The sequence below is a fragment of the Gopherus flavomarginatus genome, chromosome 4 (assembly GCF_025201925.1).
Source record: "Gopherus flavomarginatus isolate rGopFla2 chromosome 4, rGopFla2.mat.asm, whole genome shotgun sequence".
Lineage (NCBI taxonomy): Eukaryota > Metazoa > Chordata > Testudines > Testudinidae > Gopherus > Gopherus flavomarginatus.
Genome location: NC_066620.1, coordinates 21,178,962 through 21,198,785, shown reverse-complemented (window position 1 = coordinate 21,198,785; position 19,824 = coordinate 21,178,962). Strand labels below are relative to the sequence as shown.

The window sequence follows — 19,824 nt, the reverse complement described above, 5'->3', positions numbered from 1 at the left end:
GGCATATGAAACAACTGGAGAACCTTTTAGAGAGAGGCAAAGAAAAATAGGCATTAAAGTAATTACTGAATTTCAAGAAACCTTCCTTTATTTTAACCATTGACACAAGAATTCTGATCCCAGAAGATGATGCTGATGAGAGATATGGGATTCTTACCTGTTTATTCTTTGCTGGCTTGAAACAGTCTGGACATACTGTGGCTCTAAATAGAAATAGAAAATTATTTGATATGATCACTTAAAAAAAAGACTCTTATCAAAATGAAAATACCCAGGTACCAGATCTAATTTTTGAGCAGCAATGCCCTACACTTTCTCTCTTTATCACTCTCCAGTCTGGGATGGAGTTGATTTTTCAGTCTTAAACTGACACCAGAAGGTGCCAGTCTTTTGACCTACATAAACTAAAATCCTCTGATTATCCACAGAATATGTACAGCCTAGGTAGTGGCTGTGCAAACCTTTCTCATTTTAACTCCTACCCATGTCCCTCAGTTTTGAGCTGGAATGAGGAGGTATGTGGGAGATCAGTCTCCTATGACCTTTCTTCTGAGACTGCCAACAAAGATGACTGACAATATTGTGCACCTCGGCAAGGTGCACTGACTTCCCTAGCTCTCTATTGGTTCTTTTCCTGTTCCTGTTCCTAACCCATGCATCATGGCTTAAAATATAACACCCTGACTAGTGGTGTCCCAATACACCTCTGAATGTTATTACTGAACAGGAAAATCAGTCTAATGTAAAAAAGGTAACATCAGGTCATCCAGATCTTTGAGATTCTTTCTAACACTCCTAAAAGGAAACTATTTATTTTCTGTTTCACAGTAGTAAAAATTCTAATTAGTGAAACATTTAGCACTAGAGGCTTTTCTGAGGACTGGATGTTTGTCAAGGAAGTTTACAAATTAGTGGATTGCTATGTATGCAGTTAGATAACAATTTCTTTTGTCCATGCCACATCTTTTGTATTCTCTCCTGCTGCTGCTCTTCAGGTTGACAGCATCACCTCGAAGGCTACTTCAGGGTAAAACAAAACTGGTTGTAACAGCAGACCTCTTGTGACTTTTTACATGTGTCATTTGTGGGAGATAATATAGAGTACATTGACTTCCTTTTTCCAGGATTTAAATAATCATTCTTATTTTAATCTAGTTTCCAAGTGTAAGTTAACAAAAACAAGTTAAATATTCCACTTCAAAACTACAGAGCACTACACACAAAACAGATCACTTTCTCACACAACTTCTGCAGATGTTAGCACAGGAGCAGTTTGAGAAGGGACAGAAGAGACAGTGGTGACTGCTCCTGAAACACTTCTCAAAAGGGTGTTCCCAATCAGACTGCTCAAAAACACCCTATTTTTTACCATGTTCTCTATTATTGAAACTGACACATAGCCTGTTCAGGAGAATCAGCTGTCGTGCAGAGAAAGACCACTGGCCATGGAAGGGCCTCTCCAGGCTCAAACAAGAACCTACTTTCTTACCACACAAAAAAATCCACTATCAGTTTTCAAGCCTTGATAATTAAGGTATCAAATTTTATCATAGTCATATTAGAAGTAATCTAAAATGCACTAAAATGTGTACACAGTCCTCCCTAGACACAGACCTCTGTCTGAGAAGACATGCACATCTGGAGAACTATCACTTGAGAAAGTTCTCCGAGTTACTGGCCACAGTGCATAATATATTATATTACCTAAAAGTCTCACCATAGCTCTCCAATCTGGCTGCACTGAGAAAGCAAGTGGAGGGAACTCCTTCCTGAATTCAAGCCCCTCATGATGCTGGATGAAATGTGGGCATCATCCAGATCCCAGGGTTGCTTTACTGAAGGAGTCTCAAACACGCGGCACATGGCGTTATTTTCTGCAGCCTGCAATAGACGCTGACTCAACCGGCAGCCAAGCTCCCCTCACTCCCAGCCCCCTCATCCTTACCCTCCCAAGAGCGCCACGTCCCCCTCCTCCGCCTACCTCCCAGTGCTTCCCGCTGCCAAACAGCTGTTTGGCAGCATTTAGGGCTTTCCAGGAGGGAGGGGGGAAGAGTGGGGACGCGGTGGTGATTTGGGGAAGGGGTTGGAATGGGGGCGGGGCCTCATGGACTAGACAAGCAGTCTGAGGTATGAAGTTCAGCATGTATGATTCTTTGCTGTAAGTAGTTGGGAAGAATGTTTGTTAAAAGTGGCAACGTATTTTGAATGAATAGTTACTTCAAAAAAGTTCCTACCATTACAGATGTGTTGATAGACTGTTAGTGTAGAACATCATCGGTGTTACTGACTGCATAAGGAATAGGTACAGGTGTTTATATTTTATTAAAACCCCTCTTCGCATTACGGTTTTTAAAAAGTTAACACATTGACTTTTAATAGCATGCTATATTATGCTTCTTTTTTTTCTTTTTTGACTATACTTTTGTATCATTGTATGAAAAGGTTTCAGTGATGCGGCCCTCAGGCCAATATACTAATCCTCACGTGGCCCTCGTGGTGATTTGAGTTTGAGATCCCTGCTTTACTGCTTTCTCCTCCCCCTGCCACCACTCCCTCCTCAGCTACATTATACTGCTAGCTGCTAACTTGTCCTGAATAAACATTTTCAAAAGGTGTCCAACAGAAAGGGAGGAAGTAAGAGGGGAGGGTAGAGAGCAAAGGGAACAAGAAAGACTGGGGAGGGAGAGGCAGGACAGCGAGGAGGGTAGAATAAGGACAGAGATGCAAGGCCTGGACAGTACCACAGCAGTGTTTTGCCAGCAGGACTCCAGTTGCCAGTAGTCAGAATTGTGGGCTTCCCCTCCAAACTACTGAAAGCTGACTGGGGAGGGAAATAAGGGAACTTTGATTTTTCCCTGTTCCCCCCGGGTCACCTCCTAATGTGAAGTCCTCTCAGTCAGAGAAGAAGCTCTTGTAAAATGAGACACGTGGGAGGGACTAGGCCTGTGGGCAGCAATAAACTGAGGCTTGGTCTACACTACGCATTTAAACTGATTTTAGCAGTGTTAAACCGATTTAACGCTGTACCCGTCCACACTACGAGGCCCTTTATATCGATATAAAGGGCTCTTTAAATCAGTTTCTGTACTCCTCCCCGACGAGAGGAGTAGCGCTAAAATCGGTATTACCATATCGGATTAGGGTTAGTGTGGCTGCAAATCGACGGTATTGGCCTCCGGGCGGTATCCCACAGTACACCACTGTGACCGCTCTGGGCAGCAATCTCAACTCGGATGCAGTGGCCAGGTAAACAGGAAAAGCCCCGCGAAATTTTGATTTTCATTTCCTGTTTGCCCAGCATGGAGCTCTGATCAGCACGGATGGCAATGCAGTCCCAAATCCAAAAAGAGCTCCAGCATGGACCATACAGGAGATACTGGATCCGATCGCTGAATGGGGAAACAAATCTGTTCTATCAGAGCTCTGTTACACAAGACGAAATGCCAAAGCATTTGAAAAAAAAATCTACAGGCTATACAATGCTGCGTGACAAGCATAACGGGAAGCCAGAGACTCAAATGGACGCTCATGGAGGGAGGGAGGGGGTACTGAGGACTCCAGCTATCCCACAGTCCCCAGCAGTCTCTGAAAAGTATTTGCATTCTTGGCTGAGCTCCCAATGCCTGTAGGGTCAAACACATTGTCCGGGGTGGTTCAGGGAATAGCTCGTCAATTTACTCCCCCCCCACACGTGAAAGAAAAGGTAAAGAAATGGTTTCTTGACTTCTTTCAATGTCACCCTATGTCTACTGAATGCTGCTGGTAGACGCGATGCTGCAGCAGTGAAGAGCAGTATCCGCTCCTCTCCCCTCCCTGGTGGCAGACGGTGCAGTAGGACTGGTAACCGTCCTTCTTATCAACCCGTGAGTGCTCCTGGCTGGCTTCAAGTGAGGCTGGCCGGGGACACCTGGGTGAAAATAGGAATGATTCCCAGTAGATGGTACAGAATGGCTGGTAACCGTCTTCATCATAGCAACCGGGGGCTGATGATCCCTTTTCCTGGGTAAAGAAAAGATTCTGTCCTGCCTGGACTGTCATAGCACCGGGAGGCTGCCTCCCACTCATTTTATCTCACTAACAAGTCAGTGTTTCTTATTCCTGCATTCTTTATAACTTCATGACACAAATGTGGGGGACCCTGTCACGGTAGCCCAGGAAGGTTGGGGGAGGAAGGAAGCAACAGGTGGGGTTGTTGCAGGGGCACCCCCCATGAATAGCATGTAGCTCATCATTTCAGCGGGATCTGACATGGAGCAGCTGTGCTCTCTGATACACTGCTTCTCTAGTACACTTGCCCCATATTCTAGGCAGGACTGACTCTATTTTTAGAAACCATAAAGGAGGAATTGACTCGGGGAGTCATTCCCAGTTTTGCCTTTGCGCCCCCGGCCTATCTCAGCCAGGGGCACCCATGATAGCAGCAGACAGTACAGAAGGACAGATAACCATCATCTCATTGCCAAATTACACTGGCAGCAGACGGTACAGAACGACTGGTAACCGTCTCTGCTATCATGCAAAAGCAAATGAATGCTGCTGTGTAGCACTGGAGTATCGCCTCTGTCCGCGGCATCCAGTACACATACGGTAACTGTAAAAAAAAAAAAAAAAAAAAAAAAAAAAAGCTTAACGGGCTCCATGGTTGCCGTGCTATTGCGTCTGCCAGGGCAATCCAGGGAAAAAGGGTGCGAAATGATTTTCTGCCGCTGCTGTCCCGGAGGAAGGAATGACTGACGACATTTACCCAGAACCACCCGTGACAATGATTTTTGCCCCATCAGCCACTGGGCTCTCAAACCAGAATTCTGAGGGGCGGGGGAGACTGCAGGAACTATGGGATAGCTACGGAATAGCTACCCACAGTGCAACACTCCGGAAATCGACGCTAGCCTCGGACCATGGACGCACACCGCTGAATTAATGTGCTTAGTGTGGCCGCGTGCACTCGACTTTATACAATCTGTTTTAAAAAACCGGTTTATGTAAAATCGGAATAATCCCGTAGTGTAGACGTACCCTGACAAATCAGGCATTCAGAAGAGGAGTACGTAAGGCAGCAAGGGCAGCAATAGATGAAAGGAAGTCAGAAAGGCCAGAGATATGCTCTAGTTTCTGATCTTGTGGGTAGACAGCAGCTGCCAACTGACAGGATCCTGGTCAGAGAAGTTGTATGGGAAGGCATCTTCCATGCTCTGATTTAACACCTACCAGGAACATGCACAGTCAAACTGCCTGAAGCTCTAGCTTTTGGGGAAAAAAACAGCAAGCAAGACGACCATTTTCTCACAACATACTCCCTCTAGCTGTTAAGGGATGTGACTAAATGGTACCCAGATTTCCAGAAATGCTGGATTTCTTTGCCAGTGGGAAAAGGATTTCTATGGCAGCCACTCTGCAGAGCAAGACCAAGTGATTATGTAGCACTTTGTCTGAGTTTTTTTTTTTTAAAGTCTTGTCTTTAAGTAGAACTAACTCACTTCTGATCCCTCCCTCCATACCCAAATCCCCAAAATAAGCAGAAAACCTCAGTATTATATAAACGGATTTTTTTTAACATATGCTCAAAGGTTATCAAAAGTACTTCACACACCAAGTAAAGTCATCATTTATTATAATATGAACAGTACAAACAGGCCTAAATCAAATGCCTGACCCAACTTCATTTCTCTGTAATGGACCAAATCAAAATTCTAGATCCACACACTCTGACATAAGGCTGACAATCCAGATCCAAACATTTCCAAACTTTAGGCTGTTTGGATTTAGTGTGCAGATTTGGCCCCTCAGAGATACCATAGATTTAAGCTGCAAAGATGAACCTGGATTTGGGGTTTGGATTCAGGTCAAACTCTAGATCACAAATACTGGAGACACTGCATTTGCTACAGACAAACTAACAATATTGCACAATATTAAGATACACATCTTACTGTTGGTATTGCAACTTACAGGAAATGGCAATCCTCATCAGTTTCCGGGTGAGCAAAGACCACACTCACTTCGAACAAGCTCTAAGACAAAAAAGAATAGTAACAATTTCCTTTTACTAAGAGCTAGCAATTTATTAACCAAACGTATAACAAATGGTTCAAGGATCATTATTGATATATTACAGAAAAACAGTAAAGGAGGAGGAGAAGAGGAAAATAGAATTGCAGCATAAATGGGAAACTTTTTAATGGGTCACTGAGAAGCCATTTCAGAAATATATCATGAGATTTCTATAGCACTCAACCATCTCAATGCACTTTACAAGCATTTTGTACATGGGGGAACTAGCACAGAGAGAGAATAACAGCCCAAAGCCAATTAGGCTTGGAAGGATTAGATCTTTACTGGTAAATGTTAGAAAACACTGATTTCACCGTACACACACAAACCAATCGAAAATTGAATAATAGAAATTTACAGATAGGCATAGTAAGAAAAATGCTGCTTGAGAACATATTAGAGTTTGATTTAAGGATATTAACTTTGCATATTTTAACATGTGATATTGACAATTGGTATTTTAACAGTTACAAAGCTTAAACTTGTTTGAGTCTGTCATTAAATGATTATCTGATCCCCTTGCTGTCTGACCTCCCGCATAATTTCCTATAACTGTGAAAATTTAAATTGAAAAAAAAAATGCTTAAAATAAACATTGATATTATCTGTCAAAATTACATTTAAAAAATCAAATTCTGCCAAGCCTACCTATTATGGTCACTAAGCCTAGCAAATCATGAGACAAAACCAAACCAGTCAATCTTGTAAGCAATTCACCCCAGGATTTAGTCTGCAATGACTGGATGCCTTTAAACCATAAAAGAAAAGCAATGTGGTTTATTGGATTGACAACAGAACCAGGAACTTTAGAGTCATCTCAATGCTGCGTGTAAGGGTTCCCCTGTCGGGGGAGGGGGCGCCTGGGAACCAGGCCACCTCACTACACAGCAAGCAGTTCAGTCTATAAAGCGACAAAGCCCGTCCTGGCTTGGGGCAGGGCAACAAGCACAGATACAGGGCTCGGATCCTCAGGCAGGGCTGAGCAGCAGTTCAAGTCTATAAGCCTATAAAGCCCAAGCCTTGGCTCAGGGCGGGGCAACAAACACAGGTACAGGGCTCAGACCCTCAGGCAGGGCTGAGCAGCAGTTCACGTAGGTTTAAAGGCCTCCTCAGGCCAGGGAGAGGGGGAGTCTGCCACCCCTGGAAGGGTGGCAGAGGGGGACGCAGGCCCTCCCACTCCATTGCATCCCAGCCTGGGGTCCTAACAGTGGCAGGCAGTCTGCTGCTGGGTCAGTGGGGATCCTGGCCGCAACACACTGACATCGGTTCTGGCAGTGCTGCAGCCAGACTGGGGTCAGCTGCCCCCGGGCTACTTCCACTCTCCCCCTCCGCGAGTACTTGAGTCGTCGTGGTGTCGGCAGAGGGGTCAATCACCATCGGCTCCTCAGGGTAAGTGTCCACAGGTGGGCTCAGCGAGTCCTCCGGGTCGACGGCCCCCGTCTGGCTCGGCCAGTCCTCCTCCCTCCGGGTAGCGGGAGCGGGGCAGGCTCGGCCAGTCCTCCTCCCTCCGGGTAGCGGGAGCGGGGCAGGCTCGGCCAGTCCTCCTCCCTCCGGGTAGCGGGAGCGGGGCAGGCTCGGCCAGTCCTCCTCCCTCCGGGTAGCGGGAGCGGGGCAGGCTCGGCCAGTCCTCCTCCCTCCGGGTAGCGGGAGCGGGGCAGGCTCGACCAGTCCTCCTCCCTCCGGGTAGCGGGAGCGGGGCAGGCTCGACCAGTCCTCCTCCCTCCGGGTAGCGGGAGCGGGGCAGGCTCGGCCAGTCCTCCTCCCTCCGGGTAGCGGGAGCGGGGCAGGCTCGGCCAGTCCTCCTCCCTCCGGGTAGCGGGAGCGGGGCAGGCTCGGCCAGTCCTCCTCCCTCCGGGTAGCGGGAGCGGGGCAGGCTCGGCCAGTCCTCCTCCCTCCGGGTAGCGGGAGCGGGGCAGGCTCGGCCAGTCCTCCTCCCTCCGGGTAGCGGGAGCGGGGCAGGCTCGGCCAGTCCTCCTCCCTCCGGGTAGCGGGAGCGGGGCAGGCTCGGCCAGTCCTCCTCCGGGTAGCGGGAGCGGGGCAGGCTCGGCCAGTCCTCCTCCGGGTAGCGAGCGAGGAGGAGGCTGGGTCGGCCGCTGCGTTCTGCGGCCTCCCCAGCGGGAGCTCGGTCGTGGACGTCCGGCTTGGCTGACGGCTGAGGCCTTACTGAGCTCAGAGGGCCCGCCTTTGTACTTCCGGGTCGGTGCTTGACACTTTGCGGGGCAGGCCCAGAGCTCTGTAGCTCCGCCCAGTCCGGCCTCCGGCTGGGCTCTTGGTCCTCCAGGGCGCCTGGGAATCAGGCCGCCTCACTACACTGCCCACAGTTCCTTTGCCTTCGGCAAATCATTCTCTCATTACCTCACTTATTCAGATAACAACCTACCTCACAGGGCTGTTGAGAGGATTAGATAATGTTTAAATGTTTTTAAGTTATAAAGCTATGTCTACACTACAGAGTTAAGTCAACGCAATTTATACCGACGATCATAAATCACAATAGTAATATTGCTTGTGCATGTTCACACAATGCTCCCTGTGTCAGCGGCACGCGTCCACAGTTCTCTAACATTGACAGAGAGCAGTGCACCATGGGTAGCTATCCCACCATGCAACTCGCCACCTTCTGCCTCTAATAGTTGTAGAATAAGGAATGGATCACAGTGCATCATGGATTTACCATCCCATGATGCAGTTTTTTCTGTCCCATTATTCCATGGGGTTCTGATCACATTTCGTGCCATTTTTCAACAGCCACTGTAAACAGTATGCACACCATCTTTGCCTGAAATCAGGAATCCAGCACTGCTCTCTAGTCTTGTAATAAGAGTTGTGAACACAACACGATTGATCATGCAGTATTTATGAGCTGTGAATCTGAACAGGAATCCGTGACGCCTGCCGAGCTGCATGCCATGGAAAGAAACAATTCCAGATTACTTTTGGCATTCATGATGTAGTTGCACAGGGTGGACCATCGCTACTGGGCTTGGGAAACAAGCATCAAGTGGTGCAATCGCATCGTCATGCAGCTTTGGAAAAACAGCAAAACTTCTGGGTGCGCAAAGCTAGCTTCCTGGAATTGTGTGCAAAGCTCGCCCCTGCCCCGCGGTGCAAGGACACTAAAATGAGAGTTGCTGTCACGGAGGAGAAGCACGTGGTGATCGCTGCATGGAATCCAGCAACTCCAGACTGCTACCAGTCGGTTGCGAATCAGCTTGGAGTTGGAAAGTCCAACACTGAGTTTATGTTCACACAAGTTTTCAGGGCCATTAATCGCATCCTACTATGAAGAACTGTGACTCTTGGAAATGTGTGTGAAATAGTGGATGGTGTTCCAGCAATGAGATTCCCTAACTGCAGCGGGGTGGTAGATGGGACGCATATCCCCATTTTGGCCCCAAACCAACTTGCAACTTAGTACATCAATAGAAAGGGGTATTTCTCTATGGTATTGCAGGTGCTTGTGGATCACCGGGGTCATTTCACTGATATCAACAAGGGATGGGCAAGGAAGGTGCATGCTGCACAAATCTTCAGGAACACTGGCTTGTACAGAAAGCTGCAAGCAGGGACTTTCTTTCCAGACCAGAAGATTCCAATGGGGGATGTTGAAATAACCATAGTGATCAGGGAGACCCAGTATACCCCTTACTCCCACCACTCATGAAGCTTTACACAGGAAACCTGGACAGCAGCAAGAATAGGGTGAGCAGATGCAAAGTGATAGTTGAATGTGCCTTTAGCAGATTAAAGACTCGCTGGTGCTTCCTTTATGGCAGGTTAGACCTTAATGAGGAAAATATTCCCGTGTCCATAGCAGCCCATTGTACACTGCATAATATTTGTGAAGCTAAGGAGAAGTTTCCCCAGGGATGTAGCATGTAGGCAGATCACCTGGTGGCTGATTTTGAGCAGCCAGATACTAGGGCTATTAGAGGGGCACAACAGGGGGCTATTTGAATCAGGGAGGCTTTGAAGCAGCATTTTGACAATGAGCCCCAGTAACCTGTCTTTATGTAATGCATTCAGCCAGGCTTTGTTTACTTGTGCTAGGACTGCACAGCCTCCTCTCCCCATAGAGCCAGCAAATCCATCAACTTCAGTGCACTCCATGCGGGAGATCATTTAGTGTGTGGAGCTGCCAGGGTCAGCTGGAAAGATGCAATGTGAGCTCTCCACACTGAGCAAACAAGAAGTGCAATTTCAAAAATTCCCAGCCCTTTAAAGGGGGAGGGACAGACACCTGTATACCTTGCTGCAGGGCAGTGGAGTTCAAACTACTGACCAGAGCAATCAGGATAGGCATTGTGTGGCACCTCCTGGAGGCCTTTATGGCAAAATAAGCAAGCAGTGTCTACACTGACACTGCGTTGAACTAACTTTGCCGCTAAAAGTTCTACGCCTCTCATCAAGGTGATGTTATTTTGTTGACGTAGCAGGGGAGTACATGGGCGTGAAGAGCATTGACGTGCATACACTTCCACTACTCTGTTGACAGAACTGTGTATTGTAGACAAGGCCTTAGATAACTTATTTTATGGTACACTTTTGACTAGAGGGACTCAGTGCTTGTGGGCTCTAGAAGGTCTCTTGCTATCTTTAATGTTTAAAGACATTTGTTTCTATATGTCATGACTAAGAAAAGACTCCTTAGTCTTTAACTCTACCAGCTAATATGTATAAAAACTACTGCTTGCCTTGTCTCCACTAGGATTTACTTGATAGCTAACTTGAGGTAAAAGAGCACTTTTTTTGTTTACCTGACAAGACCAGTGACAGACTTGTCTGTCTAATTAGAACCCATCAATGTTATGAGTAATTTATATGAATTCAGGAAAACAACAACTTTATTATTTATACAACACCTTTCCATCAGCAGGAACACCCAGCTCCTCCGAGAACAGGGGATGAATAATCCATTTGTATGTTTCTTTCAGCTGAACAATGTCCTCTTTTGCCAGTGACAGGCCCTGTTTTCTGAATCATAAAAAAACAAACAATGGAAACTTGTATATGAGTCAAACAATCATATCTCTGACATTTCATACTAAAAATAAGTGACCTGTCACTAACATAAAATTTGTGTATAAACAGGCCAAAACTATAAAGTGTACAGAACATGGTGTGAAGGACATGGTGCTGCTCTGTAATAATTTAGGAATACTATAAACTTGTCTGAATGTCACAAGGGATGCTTACTATGTCTATATTGGATTAAATCAACAAGGCTATGAGGAAATAAAAAGGAACACAAAAGAATGACTGGAGAAAACCCGCCAGGGAAACACTTCAGTGTGTTTGTGATATTGCCTGAGCTATTAACTGTGAAGATCCTACCATATCAGCTCCAGCCAAATTACACAGCTTGTTTAGCCTGGGTTCCAATTGCCAATGCTTGTGTTACCAATATATCAAAAGGACTACAAAACAGGTATGAAGACTCTCTTTGTCCAAAGGTCAGAGTGTGTTGAGGAGCTGTTTGTGGGAACAGACTCTCTCACCTGGACGCTGGCTGATGGATATGAAGAAATTAGGCCTTCCAAGACTCTCCTCACAGAGGGTAGGGGGTGAGGACTGAGGTAAAATAAATGAGTGTAGATGTGACCTTTCATTGTTTTAAAATTCTTTTTCTCTTACATTATGCTTTATTCCTGCTGTTAAAATTAAATAATACTTTGGTTTAAGAAGGCTGTCTGGTCCACTGGCCACAAACTCTGAAGGGGAGAACTGAAGGTGCCAAACTTAGTCAAACCTGCTGGCATGAGCACTGAATCTGTGAGGTAACAGCCTCAGGACTAGTCTAAGAACAGGAGAATCAACCAACTCAGGGGAGGTGAAAGCATGAGGTCTGTGATGTGTGGAGGTGAACTTGGACAGGCAGCTAGCCCTCTCATTGTGAGACAGGGCATATACTTGTTCAAGTTACAAGAGTATGTAGGCAGTACACCACATAATTAAGGGCAGTGGAAAGTGTACCTAACCAAAGATGCCAAAAATATTAAGAGAAAGCAGTACACACTTTTTTCAGCCCAGCAATCTGGAAGTTCACATTGTGAGAACCATTTGCCACACAAGTAGCACGTTTCATTAAAAAAATTATAGTATTACCACTCTTGACCCAAGCGCCAATGACAGGCCAATTTACTAAGAACTCACACCTTCCTTACAGGAGCTCACTGTGAAAGCTTCTCTAATGCTGATTAAACAATAAAAAGATGTTTTTAGAGATTAATAATTTACTGTTTAAGCTAGCATTAAAGTAGGATAGAAATTGCTTTTCCCACCTCTAAGTCTGCATTCCCATACTGCCAATATCTCAAACAGCACTTCCCAGCATGATGGCCTCTATCAGAAGATAGCTCAATAACAATGAACTTTGAGCCAAATAGTTCCCTTATGCTGATAAACCCACATCGGGAACAAGAATCTCCAAAGTGTTCCTCTGATGATGCTTCTAACAGATCGTTTTACTGGGGAAAGGTCTGGGAATGGGCATAGAGTTTGTCCCTTAGAACTCCCAAATCACAGGAAACTTGCTGGAGACCAGAGTCGTCTATGCCGAAGTCTTATGCCTCCGTTCCAACACTGCCTCCCAATCCTCCACAAATTTCTTCTTCTCCCAGCCTGAGACTGTATGCCTTTCTTGTGGATTACTCATTGGTTTGTGAGGGGAGGACATTATGTCCCTGTCTCTCCCCCATATTGTGGAGTACCCTCTGAGTGGTCTGGGACAAGAAGATACATCACAGAGGTTGCACACACTCTCTTCTTACGTACTGGATAGATACTCCAAATCATTGATGTATAAACAAAAGATCTCAATACTAATCTAATCACTGCATTAATATTTCTGGTTATATATTTTAATACCTATTACAGCCAGTACTCACAGTCTTTGTACCCTGTTCACTTAATAATACTTTTGCTGGAGACAGCTCAGTATCTTATAGGTTTAGTCACAATTAATGTGATCCTTATAAGATTCAAAAACTTCACCCAAAATTATAAGAGATTAATTACTTACTGAAGGTAGTTTAGCCATTAGTACAAATTGTTCATGTCCCCATGTGTTACATTATTGGGAGAATTTTAGAATATTTAAAACTGATGTCTCACAAAAGGTTTAGATTTATATGTCATATCTGAATGCAAATAATCAGTGTCATCAAACTATACATGATAATCATACTTTTTTCACCATAAGTGGAAAACAGCCTGTGAATCAGCTAGTCATCAAAGGTAAATTCATCAACTTAAACCCTATGTTCTTGAGAACAATACAATTAAAATATTGTACATTAACACAAAGTATACGAAAAGCCATTTGTTAATAACCTCATTAGTAGCTACCCCAATAATAAAAGTGAAATGGAAGAATCATTAAAACACAGATGAAATTGTGTACCTTCAAACTAAGCGTGCACTAAATTCAAATCTATCTTCAAAAATTGAGATTGCTGAGAAATACAGGACTCCTGGATTCCTTAAGACCTACACAGCTTTTAACCTAGATGACTGTTTTATACTCTGTCCCTACCCAGGTCAGTAGTAACAAAGACATTACCTTCTGATAGTAATTAACTGGCTGATATTAAATGAATCGATGGACTTAGTCCAGTCTGTATTTACCTAGTGTTATTAAAACAGAATAAATACCATTATATTTATTAGTACTTTGGTTGGCAGTCTAAGGGTCTGTCTATATGGGGAGTTGCTCCAGAATAGTTATTCTTGATTAACTCCACGTGTGGTTGCTCTTATTCTGGAATAAGAGTGCATATTCCAAATTAGTTCAGTCCATTTTGGACATAGAAGGCACTCTTATTCCAGAATAAGACCATCCACATATGGAGTTAATCAAGAACAGCTATTCTGGAATAACTAACTCCCCATGTAGACAATCCCTAAGTCATAGTAGTAAGGCTGTGAAGGAAAGTTTAAACTGCTTTTGCTGTGCTCCTTCTTTTAAAGTGAATGTAATGCTCATGAAAAGTACTGGCATGACAGCTTGGAGATGAAATTACTTCTATTTAGTCACAGAACAGGTATAGTACAGATAACTATGCATGCTTCCCTTCACAGCCCCACCAATATGTACTGCTCTTCTCTAGAAAGAACAGTTCTAAGAGTGATAGGATAGTTCAGTCTCTGATTATTCAATCCTCAGCTTTTTAGTCAACTGTGATGGTGGCTTCTGTCTACTGGGAACCAAACAAATGAATGACTCTACCATTAGCGAACGTAACAGTTTTGGACATTACTGATCTGGGCTGGCTCTGAAGTGGTGACAAAGTGAAAGGCTCTGTTATCCTTGTCATAAACAGAGTGTTAAGGGTTAATGTCTCTTATACCTGTAAAGGGTTACAAGCAGGAAACTGGACACCTGACCAGAAGACCAATCAGAAGACAAGATACTTTTAAATTCGGGTGGAGGGAAGTTTGGGTGTGAGTTCTTTGTTCTTCTCTCGGAGGGTCTGAGAGAGACCAGACATTACTACAGGCTCTCTAAGTTTCTTTTCATATAATAAGTAAAACAGGCGGTTTAGGCTTTTTAATTGTTTTACTCTATTTGAATTTGTGGATCTGGCTGGTTAACTTTCATATGTGTAGTTGCTGGGAATATTTTGATTTGTATTGGTAGTGGGGGGGAAGTCTCTTTCTGGTGTCTGTAAGCTATAAGACCCTGTAATAGTTACATCTTGAAGTTACAGAGATAATTCTTTACTTTTTCCTTTCTTTTATTAAAAGATTTCTTTTTAGATAACCTGATTGATTTTTTTCTGTTTCCCTTGTGTTATTCCAGGGGATTGGGATAACTCACCAGGACGGGTGGGGGAGACAGAAGGAGGGAGAGATAAAATCTCTCTCTGTTTTCTTTGAATCTGTTTGCCTCTTTGTGGAAGGGAAGGGAGATGCTTCTCTGTATGGTGATTTAAGAGGTTAGATCAGTATCTCAGGATAGCCCAGGGAGGGAAGTTCTGAGAGGGGGAAAGGTGGGGGAATGGTTTATTTCTCCTTGTTTTAAGAACCCAAGGGATCTGGGTTCTTGGGGTCCCCAGGGAAGGCTGGGGAGGTCAGAGTGCCCCAAAACACTATATTTTGGGTGGTGGAAGCCTATCAGATCGAAGCTGGTAATTAAGCTTAAGGAAATTCATGCTAGTATCTCATTTTCTGGACTCTAAGGTTCAGATTTGAGAAGGAATGCTAGGACAATCCTATTATAAATGTACCATCACTGTATCTATTTGACAGACTGAGAACGACTGATTCCAGTGATGTTATTTTGGCAACTTTCATGAGCACTAAATAAATTTCAGAACACTACATTGAATGGATAGCCCACACCCCAAACTCAGAAGCATTGTCCTAGAGATGCTGCAGTCACAATGAACAAACTGAACAAGAAACATCCAATTCAGATGCAAATGTAGGATGTGCACACGCCAAAGCTGAAACTATAATATTTTGCAACTGCTTGGCATTCAGCTAAGTAGTAGCCTTCATATAACTTATAAAAGCAACTACTTGCTTGCTCTATTGCTCAAGTACCTTAAAGGTGCTTAAAGGTGCTTGCCAGCAAAAGGATGAAAGAAAATGAAGCAGCTGAAAATCCTTGTTTACAAGGGTAGATCATTTACTCCCTGGCTTCGTGTTTATTTTGAGTTCACTGTAAGGAAGGGGAGGAAGAAGAGAGGAAGAATCTTGGAGTATAGCTCCAGAGAGATTGCTGCTGATTGCTAGCAGGGATATTTTCTCACTTTTAAAGCACCTATCAAGTGAATCACTTTATTTTCCTACACATGGAAAATACAGTATTAATCATTTAGTCATAAATGTCTCTATCAGTGGCACAATATTCCAGAGAAAGAAGTTCCTCATTGCTCCTACTCTGAAAAAAAGTTATAGAGGTATCTCTTAATTCACTAAATCCAGTACTCTCTAGTATAAATGCCATAAAACGTACTCACCTCATTTCCTCTTTTACCAGCAGCCAGGCAGCATGCTATTAGCCCACAACCACACAGAGGAAGAAGAGAAAAAAAATGCAAGTGAAATCAAGCCTCAACAACATTCAATCATCAAACTATCTGACAGTGTTGTTAATAAAAATCACTTTGTTCTATAAGGGAAACTAATGTTTGCAAAGCCAAGAATTTCCAGATATTTATTAGGAGTTTAAACTACACTTTCATTTTGCTTTGGAACTGAAAGAAAAAGACAGGACTAAACCCTCAATCCCACAGGTTTACCATCTGATTTTTTTAAGAGAAGTTATCAATTTTTTTTTAAGTATTCCCTCTTTGCAGGAATAGTCCCCTGTTAACTAAGTATGAGCTCTCCCCTGCTTACTGTCCCAAAAACATATCCAATAAAGAGCTCTTCCCTCCCCTGGGGCAGGTATTCAGAAGCTAAGGTAATTTTTTTTTAGTTGGATCAATTTTCACTATGGCTATTGGAAATCTATGGGGGGGATTTGAACAAATGTTGCTCTGAGCTTTTATCCCATTTTTTTAAATAAAGTATGTGTGAAAACTGTACATACTTCTCAAATCTTTCACTCAAAATATATTTCTTAAAAAAAAGAGACTACATTTTTTTTTCTCATAACAATGAAAAAAATGGTTACTTACCTTTCTGTAACTGTTGTTCTTCGAGATGGGTTGCTCATATCTATTCCAGTTATGTGTGTGCGCGTGCGCCGCATGCACAAAAGTCGGAAACGTTTCCCTAGCAGCTACCCATTGGGCCAGCAGGGGAGACCCCTCAAGTGGCACCAATATGGCGATCTGTATAAGATCCTGCCAGCTCAACCCCCCTTCAGTTCCTTCTTGCCGGCTACTCCGACAGAGGGGAAAGGTAGGGGGGAATGGAATAGATATGAGCAACACATCTCGATGAACAGCAGTTACAGAAAGGTAAGTAACCGTTTTTTCTTCTTCGAGTGATTGCTCATATCAGTTCCAGTTAGGTGACTCCCAAGCCTGATCTCGGAGGTGGGGTCAGAGTCAAGGAACCGCAGACTGGAGGATCGCTCTGTCAAAGACTGCATCGTCCCGAGAGTGCTGAATGATGGAATAGTGGGACGTGAAGGTGTGAACGGAGGGCCACGTGGCAGCTCTGCAGATTTCCTGGAGCGGAATGTGTGCCAGAAAAGCAGCTGATGACGCCTGAGCTCTCATGGAGTGAGCCGTGACAGCAGGCAGAGGGACATTTACCAAGTTGTAGCAAGCACGAATAAACCAGATGATCCACGAAGATACTCGCTGAGAGGAAACCGGAGTGCTTTTCATCTGCTCTGCGATGGCGACAAATAACTGGGTGGTTTTACGGAAGGGCTTTGTTTGGTCTATATAGAAGGGGAGTGCCCTTCTAACATCCAGGGAATGGAGATGCTGTTCCCGAAGGTCAGCATGTGGGGTTTGGGGTAGAAAACCGGCAGGAAGATATCCTGGCTTACATGGAAGTGGGACACCACTTTCGGCAGAACGGCCAGGTGAGGCCTTAGCTGAATTTTATCCTTATGAAAAACAGTATAGGGTGGATCACAGGTGAGAGCCCGTAGTTCGGACACCTGGCGTGCGGAAGTGATGGCCATTAGGAAGGTGACCTTCCAGGAGAGACAGAAGTGAACAGGTGAACGGTAATGGATAGAATATCCCGTCTGCACCATGCGGAGGACCCAACGGTCCGAGGTAATACGGGACCAGGCATGATAGAAACAGGATAGATGGTTCAGAAACGGGTAACTGTCCGGGGTGAGAGCTAGTAGTCCATCCCTGGGCGCACCTTCAAAACGGGCACTTAGGGCCTGGGGGAAGCTTTGACTGTCCTTGACCCTGTCCAGAGGAGGGGCAAGACGGTCTATGTCGGGAGTATCTGTTTCTCTGACGAGAAAAGTCCTGCCTCAGTCTAGGCGAGAAAGCATACTGCTGAGTGGTCTGGGGTTTAAATGGCTTTCGTTGGTTAGCCCGGGTATGCATACCTAAGGATTTGATAGTGTTTCTCGTGTTCTTTAAGGTATGCAAGCGGGAATCGGTTTGTTCCGCAAACAGGCCATGACCATCAAAGAGAAGATCTTGGATGGTGCTTTGGACCTCAGGCAGGAGACCCGAGGATTGTAGCCAAGCATTCCGCCGCATGGTAATGCCAGAAGCCAGAGTGTGTGCAGCCACGTCCACAGCATCGAGGGAACCCTGGAGCGAGGTCCAGGCCACCAATTTACTTTCCTAAGCAATGGCCCCAAAGTTCCATACAAGCATCCGCTGGGAGAAGATCTTGGAATTTAAGGACCGAAGACCAAGAGTTAAAGTTGTATCTACTGAGGATCACCAACTGGTTAGCAATCCTAAACGAGAGACACCCAGCAGAAAACCTCTCTCCCAAAAATGTCCTTTGATTTGGGCACAGGCCCTTGCTGGTCCTGTCTTTCTCTGGTGTTTACCACATCAGCAAGCATGGGGTGGGGTCAGTGAAAAGATACTCGTAGCCCCTGGTGGGAACAAAGTATTTCCTTTCTACTCCCTTGGCTGTGGGAGGGATAGAGGCTGGGGTTTGCCAGAGAGACTTGGCATTACTTTGAATAGCCTTATTCATGGGGAGGGCCACCCTGGAAGGTCCTTTGGGTCCTGAATGTCCACCATAGGGTCCTCCTCCTCCACAATCTCCTTAACTTGGAGGTTCATATTAAGGGCCACATGCCGAAGCAGTTCTTGGAGGACCCTAAAGTCCTTTGGAGGTGGACCAGATGTGGACATGCTAGCCAAGGCCTCATCAGGGGAGGACAAAGATGACTCCACTGGGAGAGCCGAGGCGGAGATAGCCTCTTGGTCAGCCGCAGGTATCTCCTCTTGGGCCCCCAGGATAATCCCTACCACATGTGCTGACTCCGCGAGTTGGTCCAAGTCCAGAGGAGGACGGGTGTCCAAGCACAACAACGGCTGAGCCCCCTGGGGCCTGATGATATGCCCAGTGGGTCCAGAATTGCCATTGAGGCTGCCAATTGGGCACTGTGGGGTCTTGTCCAAGGCTTCCTGGGCCCAACCGGGAAATATCCGAAGCCCCTGAAGCTCTCTCTGACCTGCCAGAGGGGGATTGGAACCACAATGGCCAAGGAGGGGCAGCGCGTGAGTGGAGTAAAGGGGGCAGCGAGCCCCTTGGTAGCCAAGGGTCATGCGGTGATCGGCATCATGAAGTTGATCGCGACTGAGAGCGGTGCCGCGATGGGGAGCAGTAGCAGGCCGTGGACTTGTGCTGTGGTGACAGTCGACTTGGGGATCGGTGTTCCGTGAAACAGCGGTCCGAATGGTGCCGCGAGGTCACTGAGCGAGACCCAGACCTCAAGAGGGACCACATTCTAGCAGTCGACCGCGTGGGAATGGCTCTGAGGGTCGGGGCTGCGAGACCAGCGCCGTGAGTCTAACCACTGCCGTGAGTCAGACCAGTACGTGGGGCGGTGAAGGGACTCGGAACAATGCCGGGACTCCGAGCAGCATGGAGATGCTGGTCTAGGGGCTGACAGTCCAAATATCGCCGGCCTGCCCTTGGATGGTACCGGAACTCGGGCCCGGGGTACCGGGAATGTCATTTCGATGAGGCCTCTAGTGGCCTCGAAGGAATCCGGAGTGGAAGGCAATGTAATCTCCTCCACTTGAACGGTACCCTGTGCTGGGCTGGCGTGTTGCTCGGTTGGGGCCGGAACAACTGTTTCGACCCTAACAAGGGGTTCTCCCAAGGCTTGCTTCTTTCCAGCAACTGGGGAATGGGAATGGTGCCAAG

At 45.6% G+C, this 19,824-nt stretch overlaps 1 protein-coding gene across 3 annotated transcripts in view; it reads right to left on the bottom strand.

The window, feature by feature from the left end:
- The window catches only part of PUS10 (pseudouridine synthase 10), a 77,041-nt gene that overhangs the window by 21,748 nt on the left and 35,469 nt on the right, over positions 1 to 19,824 (bottom strand). For all 3 annotated transcript variants that reach the window (XM_050952145.1, XM_050952144.1, XM_050952146.1), the window contains 4 exons: positions 16,017 to 16,051; positions 10,914 to 11,025; positions 5,950 to 6,011; positions 158 to 203 (listed from right to left, as the gene is read on the bottom strand). In XM_050952145.1, coding sequence (XP_050808102.1) covers positions 158 to 203; positions 5,950 to 6,011; positions 10,914 to 11,025; positions 16,017 to 16,051 — 255 coding nt within the window. The remainder of the gene's footprint in view (positions 1 to 157; positions 204 to 5,949; positions 6,012 to 10,913; positions 11,026 to 16,016; positions 16,052 to 19,824) is intronic.